The sequence below is a fragment of the Zeugodacus cucurbitae genome, chromosome 3 (genome assembly GCF_028554725.1).
Source record: "Zeugodacus cucurbitae isolate PBARC_wt_2022May chromosome 3, idZeuCucr1.2, whole genome shotgun sequence".
Lineage (NCBI taxonomy): Eukaryota > Metazoa > Arthropoda > Insecta > Diptera > Tephritidae > Zeugodacus > Zeugodacus cucurbitae.
Window position 1 is genome coordinate 42,715,446 of NC_071668.1, and position 13,745 is coordinate 42,729,190.

Here is a 13,745-nt window from a genome sequence, read left to right on the forward strand (position 1 = left end):
TGGTGCAATCCTCTCTTTAAGTATGCGCAATAATGTTGCTTTCACATATAAAATGTTTGACAATCGAATAGCGCCTAAAAAAAGTGAGCAGAGATGTGACCAAACTAATCCAGCCAATTAATTTCAATTTTTCATTTTTAAACGAAAAAGTATGTGACCTATAGAATGAAACCATGGAGACCAATGAACCAAATTTAAGTAACGAAACGGTGACCCAACAAATGACCAATATCTGTGACTAAGGGGTGAACCTGAAAATGATAAATCGAACAATCTCCACTGATAGATGGCTGATTAAATAAAAATCTACTACAGTGGGCTCTGCTAACCACAGAGTGACATATGCCTTTTCAAAACAATACAAAATTAGAGCAGAAAGACATATGCAGGATTTGCACCAAAATCAATAAGAGAGAGCGAGCAAGATAATCACATCGACATGCCGTAAAAGTGTAGAAATGGTAACTTTTTTCCTACTGCTAAAACAAGAGAGACCAATTAAATAATACAAGCTTTTTTTACTGGTAACCAATACACCATAAGATAGGTAACTCTACTCGTCTTGCAGGGATACTCGTATGAAAGAGAATAGTAAAAACCCCAAATGCAAGGGAAATAGTCAGAAATAAAAGTATCTGTGTCTAAACACAGTCTTGTGAAGATAAATATGATATTGTATATGTGGGTTAAATGAGTTGCCAACAGCTGGTTCCCTATTTATTTATTTTCTTTAATCATAACAAATTTTATTGGTTTTGTGAAGGTACTGACGGGGAAATTAATTCAAAGCTATCAATAATATAGTGTCGGTTTAAGTGTTGAAATTCGCTGGTTTGTAGATACATTATTGGTAACCTTAGAAGAGTACTTATTTTAGATTGTGCGATCGTGGAAGAATTTGTAAAATGAGCAAATTAGCGTATACAACTGCAAATCTTTCTGATGTGCAGTTGAAAGAACAAGGAAATCAGTTGTTTGTATTAAGAAAATATGATGACGCTGTAAGCTGCTACACTAAGGCGATTGTAAGTTTCTTGAAATTAGAGAACACCTAATATATTATATTTTCATAGATGAAAAATCCCAATAATGCAACTTACTTTACTAATCGGGCCTTATGTTACCTGAAACTAAAAAGATGGGAATTATCATGCCAAGATTGTCGCCGGGCGTTAGATCTCGATTCTAATTTTCTTAAAGCCCACTTTTTTTTAGGGCAATGCCTAATAGAAATGGAACTATATGACGAGGCCATTAAACACTTACAAAGGGGTATGTATATCTGAGCTATTGAAATATTGGGTGAAACTTTTGTTTGTTGTTTAGTTATATCAATTTTTAAAAGTCTATTTTTTAATTCTATAAAAGTTATCGATGTATTTTTGCACACGATAGATAAAATATTCTATTCATTGTTCGGGACCCATAACATTGAATGATAGATAGGTATGAAGTGACAGAAGAAACTATCAAGATATCAACTATCAATAATATATAACGATAACATTCGATTGCACAATGATTTGCCGTTGAGTGAACAGAAAGCTCAGCATTTGACACCAAGAATCAAGGAAAAGAAGTTCAAAACTTTTCAGGAAAGGACTATCTCACAAACTACAATGTCATTGATGTGAAAATAAATAAAATAAGATAATTACTATGACCTTGGCCCATACAAAACCTACTAAAACTGCGTGAACTCGATAAAGAAAAATCTTAGGATCTTTAAATGTCATAAAATATATTCATGGCTGTATTACAGTCAGATCGATATGGGACTACAACTACACATATTTCCCATATAGCACTATTTTAATTTGTCTCTGCATAATTTGAATCCACCTCGATTTTCACCTATTCAAATCTCAATTCTGGATTTTTTTTATCGGCAGTAGAAGTAATATATATATATACAGCCCTATTCTGTGTACTTTACAAATTCAACAAATTTCTAATTTGTAAAAAATTGAAATTTATCAAGCATTTCGTATTCTGTGTCTAAAATAAAAAGCATTTTTCTTTATAAGTTGGTAAGAAGTAAAATGATCTTGACAAATAAAATATCTAGTTGTGGATAGGTGTGAAAGTGAATTTGTTGCAATGGAGATATTTTACTTTTGTCGTTATTTCTATACAAAGAGGAAAAATATGAATATGTTGATTGCTCGCGGTATTCAGCCGTTTTTATATTAAGAAGTTTATTTTTCCCTATTTTATATAAAAAAATTAAGATAATGAGGGTAACTTTGAGGACATTGTTTTCTCTGTATTACATACGATTACAGCTTAGCAAATTTTTGCCAGTAATGAACAAAGATTTCGTAGTCCCCAAAAAACTATTATATTATTATATTATATAGTATTCTATGGCTTTGCTGGGGAGCAAAAAATTAGGGGGGATATGGGATGGAAAAGCGAATAGCCTGTGCCATCCGATTATCAATTAACCTCATTTACGCGTGACACTCCCTGTTTGGTTAGTGAGGCTAACGAGGCTCTGGCGACCGAGTAAAGGCGGTATAACCTTATCATCTATGTAGAGTAAATGGGGTAGTAAAACCAAAGCAAATACTTTGCATCAGGTCCGGGACGCTTCAGTCGATATCTCGACATCAGAACCGGATAGATAGGCTGATAACCGGTCAATCGTAAACCAAACTTATTAATGAAGCTACAATGAAGAAGGCTCGGTTAAAACAAACACTCATGCAAATTTTATGGAACTTTATGCATGAAAAATAGGGCTAGATTCGGAGCATGGAATATTTGCGCACTCTCCGAAACTTCACGTCTAGACCAAGAGCAAATGATTTATTCTGAAATTGAAGTTAAATTACCAACTATTTTGCAACAAAAATTGAAATGCATGTGAAAACGTACTTTATAGAATAATTCAAATAAATTTTTCAATTCAATTCAATATAATTGGACAGAAATCAGCTGTTTCTGTTTATATTATTTTGTTTCCCACATGTGTGGGGAAAAGCTATGCGTACTCAAGCTTTTTATTTTATCAAAATTGTCACAGAATACCAAAAAAATTCTTACTTGATAAAAATTTGAAAAAAATTTCAATTTTTTTGTTATTTTGTCAAGTGCACAGAATAGGACTGATAATATATATATAAAAGGTAGAAATATTTATATATATATTTATATCTATTGCGCTCTCCTCTAAAGAGTGTTTTTAAGTCTTTTAAATGCCTTTTCCTAGCTCTTCCATATTATTCATATTTATGAAAAGTATTTCGAAGAGTATTTAAACTTACATCGTTTCCAGATCTTTAGATCTTTTGCAGTTTTAAAATGATCTTAGGTAATTTCTCATAACACCGATCACTATTCTCGCTCTTTTTAATGTCCGCACACCATACATATTTAGTTCTGATTTAAAGATTATCGTATGGTTTTGTCTTTCAAATGCAACTTCACTACTCGTTGTCTCGATTAAATCGTAGATTGCTATCCGTTAGATTCCTTTTAATATTTTTTTTATACTTTCCCAACAAAAGTTGCTAAGAGAGTATTACGCCACATCCAGCGTATACACGACAAATGCGGCTCAGGCGATGCGGAGCGTTAAATGCGGGCAGTTCACAGATCCAAACATTTATTAGCAGGTGAAGATGTTCAATATAAGCACGACTTTGCAATAATGCGTGTATTTCGACGTCGCCTCGTTTGATTTTTCCCGCAGTATCGTGCGAGAAAATATGACATTTCCATAGTGAAAATTTAAATTATAATTTTGAAAGTTCAAAACAGAAATATTTTGTGGAATAAAAGCCATTATCGTTTATTTAATAAAAAAATGACAAAACAAGACACAGAGTAATCATTTTATTGTAGCCTCCATCATCCATCATCGCATTATCGCCATGTAATAAGAGTGTCATAACTAAGTTATATATAAAGTTAAAAAGTAAAATTTGGTTCAAAAGATCGCGCCCAAATACGATATATAATTTTTTGTATATATCTCGCAAACCAATAAAGCTATATAAACCAAACTTCTGCAGTCGATTCCCTTACGTGCCCCACCATACACCATGAAAATATAATAGTTGAAATCGGATAATAACGACGCCCACCTCTCATACAAAGGTTATGTTGAATATCACTAAAAGTGTGTTAACTAACTCAGGAACTCCTCCACCGATTCCGAAATTCGGTATATAGTATTTTCTTGACACCCTGATGACACGTGTGGAAAATGGGTGAAATCGGTTCTCAACCACGACTACTTCCCATATAAATCAATTTTGAATTCCATCTCATTCCTTCACTTTATAATGTATACATAACGAACCAATGAAAATAGTTTAAAAAACTTTACAAAAATACTGTATTTGTTTTCTGGCATAACTTGTGGAAGAATTTTTGAAATCGGACTATAATTTTCGGATATCGAATATGAAGAATTCAGTGATTTAGGGTAATTTTTCACCGAAAATATCGGTAAATCTCTTCAGATATATTAATTTAATTCAGATGGAATATTTTTCTTATAGTAGTGTGTCTCTGTACCAAAAATGGTTAAAATCGGTTCAAAACTTTCCCTAGCTCCCATATTCCTAATTATAAGTTTTTCAAAAATACCATGGGCTTAATACCTTATAAATCGGTTAATACGCGAAATATCTTAGCCAAATTAAGTGAGCATATAATCTTGGAAATAGTGTACCTTGGCGGTGAAAAGGCTTGAAATCGGTTTAGGAATTACCTCAGCCCTCATATACTATATATTGAAGCCGAATATATGGGTCAAATTGTGTGTCATCTTAATAAAACTATATCAATAAATTGCGAGAGTATAAGATGTTCGGTTGCACCCGAACTTAGCTTTTCCTTACTTGTTTTTATTTTTCCTTGTTGCAAATGCTTATTACAACTGATATTGTCTGACAAAATTTAGAACCGCAATTAGTTTAATTTTGAATATTTATATTCAGAATTAATAAATCATACCAGTAATACTAAATATGTTTTCCGTCGGAAAATACTTACATCATTATTACTTAGTACGCTATTGTATTGGAATTTCGCAATAAACAATATTTTTCCAGCTTTCGATTTATCAAAGGAGCAGAAACAAAATTTTGGAGATGACATTACTTGCCAGTTACGTCTCGCACGAAAGAAACGGTGGAGTTTATTAGAAGAAAAGAGAATATGCCAAGAAATAGAACTACAAACGTATATAAATAGGTAGAACTGATATAGTCCTTTAGAATTAACTGATATTAAATTATATGCCTAAATTGGGTTTCAGGCTTATAAAAGAAGATATGGATAGAAATTTAGCTAGATTGAAGATCGGCGAGAATATCAATGAACATGAATTAAAAGAAAAACAACAGGAATGTGAGCAACAATGTGTAAGTATTATATTGCGGTCCATATCCATAATTAATATTCAAATTGTAGTTTATTTATTATATATTATTATTATTATTATATATATATTATATATTTATTATGTATTATTATTATAAATTTATTATGTATTATATTGCGGTCCATATCCATAATTAATATTCAAATTGTAGTTTATTTATTATATTTAGTAATTTATTAATAAGGTTTAATTACGTATGTTTTCGAGTGTCATTTGCATATGACTACTTACTAATAATTGTAGCTATATTAACCAAAGCGCATTTGTTTTGGTAAAATATCTAGCTTCATATCCATATTAACATAACAATTTGCAATAGAATTTCATTTGAATAATATTTGTTTGGATATACAAAATAAATTTCCTAATTAATTTTATTTAAAAGCATTGACAATTTTAATTGAAAAATTGGGGTCTTTGCAAGTAACATTGTGAAAATATTTACCCACAGCAACTGGAGTTCAGAATTTCGTTTTGTAATTTTAACTAAAACCAACATTTGTTAATTATAATGCTTAATTTACTTCAAAACTTCATCAAATCTGTATCGTGAGGTTTATTTTTTATTTTAACTTAAATTTCTTTCCAGGACGATCACATTAAGGAGTTAAATAATATTTTTGCTAAAGTGGATGACAGAAGACGAGTGAGTTCAAAAGTTTTTAAATTTTATACAATCTAACAGCCCTATTCTGTGCACTTTACAAATTCAACAAATTTCTAATTTGTAAAAATTTGAAATCTATCACGTATATTTATTCTGGGTCTAAAATAACTTTCAGAAACTTCTAGCCCAAGAGAAAAGGATTTATTGTCAAATTGAAGTTTAATTATTAACTATTTTGCAACAAATATTGAAATACATGTGAAAACGTACGTTATAGAATAATACAAATGAATTTTTCAATTCAATATAATTGGAAAGAAATTAGCTGTTTCTGTTTACATATTTATATATTTTTGCTGACGGAAATTTCTTGAGAATCAGTAACTCTTACATACGAAGTGTAATATATAAATATGTGAGTGTAAGAAAATTATTTGACAATGTTTACTGATTTTACCCAAACAGCGTTCCATTATTTTATTCCGTATTTGTTTGCATTTGTTAGTTCTATAATTCAACAACAAACTTGATCCCATTTACCAAAATTTTTGAAGTGAAAACTTCTTATGGCGCGTTGGGCACTTTTGTGGGTGAGCATTTTCTGCCGTTCTCGCGACAGATGAGATTTTACATAGATATACTCCGCGTGTATTCTTATAATATATGAATGTATACTGGGCCTAATCATTGAATCCCTTTCGATCGAAAATTGGTTCGATTCGATCGAATCATTGAATCCGTATCGAAAATAAAATTTACGATCACATTGAACTCACTTACCGACTCGAAAAAATACATTCCGCTGCTAATAGATGTCGCTAATTACGAAATCATTGAATCCGCAAAATCGAAAATTTTGCTGGAAATCTATCCGTTGGTGAACGAGTTGCGGAAATGTAAAAGAAATAAACCATTTGGAAGTTTTTATGTAAATAATTACTGATGACGGACTAAATCATGTTTTAATAGGTATTTTAGAGACGAAAGACAAAAACGGACTAACAAAAATAAATTAAAAATGTTTAAAAGCGATATAAGGTTGCCCACTCGAAATAGCGAAAGAATTTTCTCAAAGAGCCTCAGGAAATTAAATATTTTTATGGAAGAAATATCTCAATAGTTAAATGTCAGTTTTAATTTTTTTAGAATAAAGCAAATAGCACAGACACTTTTTCAAATTTGTCGCATTTGTCGATAAAACAGTTTTACGTTCCCACTTTATGGTAAAGCAGTTTATCGACGGAATCAATGATTGCATGAACATTTTCGATCGAAAATCTTTATCGTATCGAAATCGAATTCGCTGCGGATTCAATGATTAGGCCCACTATACTCGCTCTTTGCATGGGCATTCGTTCGTGCTCTCGCGACAGACGAGATTACATACCTATATGTATACTCAAAGTGTATAGGTATGCGAGAGTGCTGCATGCTATACGCAGTCTTTGCATGGGCATTCGTTCGTGCTCTCGCGACAGACGAGATTGAGAGTTTTTTATATTTATTTTATAAATGAATATTAAACGGAAAAATTATTTATTTAAATATTTCATTTGACTTGTGTTGCTGCTATGGTATTGTGTTAACACCTAGTGGGGTTGCACTCCGGGAGTGCAGACAGAAGTGAAACATTTATTGATTTCATTTCTACAAAAAAAGGGTTATCTATTTTTTATTCAATTGTCAAAGCTTATGACGACATGTACATGACCTATCAGTTGATGCTCTTGTTGAGAAAATGAGTGTGTTAATATTATCAGAAACTCATGTGAGTAACGAAGAAAACATTGACATTCAAAATTTCAACTTTATAGTTTCAAAAGAGACAATCGTCCAGCGAGTGGACATTTTCTACTACTACTACTACTAATGTTTCGAATATTGGTAATCTATGTATTTCCCAATGCCATTCTAATGGACAAACAATAAAATGGCTTCCGTTTATATTTCACCAAAACAGTCTTTACAAGCAATACGAGAGTTCTTGTATTCAAATTTATTCATTTATTCTAAAGCTGCTTCCGCACTATTTAAGATGAAAATTAATAGAAGATTTGATCATTATCCTATGATTTTGAGTGAAGATTTCAACATAAACTTTGCAGATGTCAAAAATCAATCATTAATTGAATTTTTATATGAAGAATTTGATTTAACGATGTCCAATGATCGCAACCTTAGCACAACAAAATACAAAACTACTATTGATGCAGTATTCACAAGATATATAAATAGATTCAAAATTGTTCATTTCATATTATAGTTATCATAGACCTATTGTTTAAGTTTTAGAATTTGATGAAAATCCTGATAATAATGATGAAAATGTTGATAATGATGATGTAAGAGTTCTTGAAATTACGGATGAGAATTGATAAATTTTGTATTTACTATTTACTAATATTTACTCATTTAAATAAAACCATTCGAATATAGTTTCTATATTATTATACTTCATGTCCATTCAAAAAGTGCCCACATTGCTTTGATAAACTTGATTTATGTACAATTTCTCATGTCTGAGCGCACCTAAAAATGCAATCCACGAGGTTTTTCATTGGACAATTCTTTCTGAATTTATCCCTGCTTCTTACGCCAACAACTTTCTTTACATTTTTTTAAGCAACGTTTTATCATCAGAATTGCTTTTCTAACTCTTAATAGTTAGCATTGATAAACGGCCGAAGTTGTACTCAATAACAAATTAGCTCTAATTCTCAATTGGTTTTTCAATTTAATATAATTTACTGTATCTTCCAGATTTGTGATTTTGTTAAATATATATGATTATTATTTTAAACAATATTTATCCGTTTCAGAAACGCGATGTGCCAGACTATCTATGTGGTAAGATCAGTTTTGAAATTCTCACCGATCCTGTGATAACTCCATCCGGCATTACATATGAACGGAAAGATATTGAAGAGCATCTGCAACGTGTAGGCCATTTTGATCCTGTGACTAGAGTTAAATTAACCCAGGACCAACTTATACCGAATTTTTCGATGAAAGAGGTAGTGGACTCATTTATTGCGGAAAACGAATGGGCTTTAGACTTTTAAAAATTGTTCAAGTTATACATATGTATTAAAAAAATTTAATATATATGTAGCATTAAGAAAAACATAAATAATAAATATTTTAAGATACACTAAATAAAAATTCTTTAACCATTACAAACATTTCATATTTCTTCTTCTATCACAAATTGAAAGCACGAAACTCAGAAACAACACCTAAGTTCTCTTTAAATTCAATTCTCACAACAGTCGGTCCTGTAGTACCGTAATTCTTTCGTATATGATCTGTCTAGTGGATGTCCTTTAGGCTATCTAACCTATTTACTTCTTAACGTCCTTGCATGGTTATAATCCTTATAAGGAAGCATATGGGCCTCATTGTGTATATTAGGGGTAGTCTATTTTTGTAACACCTACTTTACATGTCATAACACGATGAGGAATAGTAAAAAAATGATATCTGCGTTTTTAGTTTTTCGTTTTATTTCAAAAACTTCACGCAGAATTTAAATTGAAAAAATTCATTATATGCGAAGAAGAAGAAGACAAATTTTGATTTAGAAGCAATAAGATTAATTTAAGTACAAGACAAATACATTTTTATAGTAAATATACGTTTTAGTTCATTATTTAATTCATTTTGATATTATTTGAGATAAACTTAAGATTTAAACTATATTCAGATTTACAAAAAGGGAAAATTTCCTGAATAACTTTGATGGCTCTTTCAGCGCAAATATTAGATCTTTTTAAATTCAGAATGGCAGAATCTTCTTTTACCCAATGTTGAAGAAAACACTTATGTGCTGTTTCGAATTGCTCGACAGATTCAGCTGATGATGTTGAAGTGTTGAGCGCCACTTTATTTAAACACGAGGTGCTTTGAAAATTTTTTCTTAAAAGGGCAGCTTTGGAGGGATGCACACAAACTGCTTTAGCTGTCGTGTACCCAACATCTTCATTTGTAGTTGTTTGGAGTTCATACAACTTTTTGTCCTCAGTTCCTAGCCAGACACCTTTTAAATCAGTTATATCACATAACGCCATTGTAACATTTCTGCCATCCGGGAATTTTAAAAATGTTGAATAATCATTTAAGACTTTTGTTATCTTCCGTTGTGCAGCTATACGTGTTATGCTCGGAAAGTTTCGTTTCGACCACAAGGCAATCATTTCGTTTGAAATAATCTGGAATATTTTCTTTTTCAATTACTCCGTTTTTGCTAATTCATTATACCTTCCTATAATCACGGTCTGTTTTGGAATCTTACACATTTCACTCAAGGGGTTTTCAATGTTATTGATTTCTGTTCTCTTATTCTTAGATTTTTCAAATGTTATTAAATTGTTTTCCTATTGTTTTGAATTTTTTAAAACTTCAGCACCACTTTTTTTAAAAGACACAAAAGACACTTTCACTCCAGCCGCCACGCACTGAATAAGAGACCGACAGCTAAATAAAGGCAACTGGCGCGACGCTTATACGAGGTTTCAATCATTCATAAAGCATTTACTCAAATGTACCGTTATCTATTTTTGTCATATGCAAAAATACGACGAATAACGAAAGAAGAGCAAAACAAAACAGACACAAAGAAAAGAACATAATCTCATATGGTGTTTTTTCTTGCCATATGTATGAAATTTTCATACGAATTTTCAATTTAAATTCTGCGTGAAGTTTTTGAAATAAATCGAAAAACTAAAAACGCAGTTATAATTTTTTTACTATTCCTCATCGTGTTATGCCATGTAATTTTTTTTTTTTTTCAAAAAATTCAAAAAGTTATACCCCTAGTGTATATACTCTACTGACACGTCTGTACCTTCTTTATCAGCGTCATACTATATTCAGGTGCCCATATTAGGGAGATTGTATTCCTGCTAGTTGGATACTATGGTCGCTGTATATTTAGTAGGGAAGAGGGTTAGGCTCCTGGCAGAAAATAACCGAGAAATCCCCATCGATTTCATCCGTCGATGTCAATATCGGGAGTATCGAAATATAAAGAGTTATTGAATCATAATTCCGATGAGTTGGCTGGCGAAAGGAGTCGGGCTCGTTTGCTAAAACTGCTGCTTCAACTGGAAAGTTAGAACAGATGTCCGCAATTCAACTATCTAAATTCCACTTCGGTAAGTTGCGCTGTTTGGAATCAGCAGGTCTCACTGCTTCTCGACGGCCTGGGGACACTATCACCAGAATTAAGGACACACGTAATAGCCCTCCGGATATTAGCATCGGTAGAAGAAGTTTCAACTAAATTCTACCCGCCCATCGTTGTGCTCGCCACGTATAAATCAACCACAATTTTGATAAAGACTACTGACCACTCCAAGCGTTTAAGGAGGGAAATACGTGTAGATGGCCGTTTTCGAGAAGATTAATTAAAATAAAATATAAGTAATGCACAAAAATTCCGTGCATTTAGCTGAATTTACCAAATTTGAGTTGGCAACGCTGCCCAAAATGACCGATTTTTGCTATTGTGAATGCTAATTGATACAAAGAAGAAGAAGAAAAACGTAAACAAATGATTTATATGTCTATTTTGCCAATTAAACTATAATTATTGGCAAATTTATTAACAATAACTAATTTTAATGTTTTCAGATGTTAGAAAGCAAACAGTGAGCGGTTTCGAAAACAACAACGACAACCACCGCCGAAAATGTCCTGATAGATTTGTTTACTTTGTTTAATGAATATAATCTCAATCAGCTGTCTAAATGCACAAAATTTGTCATCTGTCACCATAAAATTTCAATGCGCATTAGCATTTCTTAAGGCGCATTAATGTTGCTCATCTGTCACTGCTATTAATCTGAAATCAATGAAACAAAATTATTACTTCTTTTAGATATGTATCTTCTTATTGCGCTTTGGGCACTTTTTTGGGTGAGCATTTTTAGGTGCGCTCGCGACATGAGCAATTGTATATAAAAAATCAAGTTTATCAAAGCGATGTGGGACTTTTTGAACGGACATGAAGTCTAATAATATAGAAACTATATTCGAAGGAAGTGGTTTTATTTAAATTATTAAATATTAGTAAATAGTACATACAAAATTTATCAATTCTCATCCATAATATCAACAACTCTTACATCATCATTATCAGCATTTTCATCATTATTATCAGGATTTTCATCAAATTGTAAAATTGGAACAATGGGTCTATGGTAACTAAAGTATGAAATGAACAATTTTGATTTAAATCTATTTATATATCTTGTGAATACTGCATCAATAGTAGTTTTGTATTTTGTTGTGCTAAGGTTGCGATCATTGGACATCGTTAAATAAATATTCTTCATATAAAAATTCAATTAATGATTGATTTTTGACATCTGCAAAGTTTATGTTGAAATCTCCACTCAAAATCATAGGATAATGATAAAATCTTCTATTAATTTTCATCATAAATAGTGCGGAAGCAACTTTAGAATAAATGAATAAATTTGAATACAAGAACTCTCGTATTGCTTGTAAAGACTGTTTTGGTGAAATATAAACGGAAGCCATTTTATTGTTTGTCCATTAGAATGGCATTGGGAAATACATATATCACCAATATTGGAAACATTAGTGCTAAACATACTGGCATATATGGCATGCACTTCCATATGATCTGTAGAAAATGTGGCCATAGTATCATCGGACCGATGATAAATAGCCACCCCATCTGCTGGACGATTGTCTCTTTTGAAACTTTCTATAAAGTTGAAAATTGGAATGCCAATGGTTTCTTCGTTACTCACATGAGTTTCTGATAATATTAACACACTCATTTTCTCAACAAGAGCATCAACTGATAGGTCATGTACATGTCGTCGTAAGCTTTGACAATTGAATAAAAAATAGATAACCCTTTTTTGTAGAAATGAAATCAATAAATGTTTTAGGAACAGTTTGTAAGTTATTATCATGTAATCGTTCGATGGATAAATCATCTGGATGAGTTGTAGATCTCTTTTGGTTTTTGTTTGTGTTTAAATCATCCGTCGGTGCGTTTCCTACTCTGCCATGATGAAATTTCCAACTCGCTCCTGTATCTTCTTTAGTTAGTAAGAACAAACCTTCTATATTAGTTACTCTTGATAAGGCTACGTAAACCAATTCTCTTGAGTGAGAACGACTGTATTCATAAACAATAGCATCAAAAGTACCTCCCTGAGACTTGTGAATCGTCATAACCAAAGCCGAAACTAGTGGAAAATGTTTTCTTTTCGCCACAATAGTTTTGTTGTTGTTCAGTGGTATTGATGATGTTTGAGCAGAAATTGGCACAGCATCTCTGTCGATTCCCAAGCGTTCAATATCATTTCTTGCCTTAGTTTTGCGCTTTTGACCAGCAGTTTTTTTGAAACTTTAATCAAATTCTTGTAATTTCATAATTTTCATTTGATTCAATATGAATTAATGTACCTACAGTGCCATTAGATAAACCATCATTTGTAGTTATCATATAAGGCCGGTTGGGAACTAGAATTAATTCGTATGGTAAGCCGCCGGTCTCGTCCGGTTTCATTTTGTGTAACTTTTGTCTAACATAAGCTTCTTGGTCGGCATTATGACAGCCAACGAAAACATCCGATACCAATGAAATAATTTTATTTTGATAACTATTCAAAATTGTATTGTTGTATTCGTTGACAGCAATATTTGTAAACATAAGTCTTGTCCCTTCCGGACATACAGATTGCGCATAGTCTTTAG

The 13,745-nt window shown here is 31.8% G+C and overlaps 1 protein-coding gene and 1 long non-coding RNA gene across 2 annotated transcripts; one reads left to right on the forward strand and one right to left on the reverse strand.

Moving 5' to 3' along the window:
- The first annotated feature begins 693 nt into the window (after positions 1-693).
- On the forward strand, positions 694-9,187 carry LOC105219737 (E3 ubiquitin-protein ligase CHIP). Its single transcript, XM_011196033.3, has 6 exons — positions 694-1,025; positions 1,074-1,272; positions 5,067-5,208; positions 5,273-5,378; positions 5,988-6,044; positions 8,825-9,187. The coding sequence occupies exons 1-6, from the start codon at positions 906-908 to the stop codon at positions 9,065-9,067; spliced, it is 867 nt and encodes a 288-aa protein (XP_011194335.1). The 5' UTR covers positions 694-905; the 3' UTR covers positions 9,068-9,187.
- A 286-nt stretch (positions 9,188-9,473) lies between these two features.
- Positions 9,474-10,705, reverse strand: LOC128920134 (uncharacterized). Its single transcript, XR_008470258.1, has 2 exons — positions 10,263-10,705; positions 9,474-10,213 (listed from the first exon to the last, which is right to left on the reverse strand). It is a non-coding gene; the product is annotated as an uncharacterized LOC128920134 (long non-coding RNA).
- Between the last annotated feature and the right edge of the window lie 3,040 nt (positions 10,706-13,745).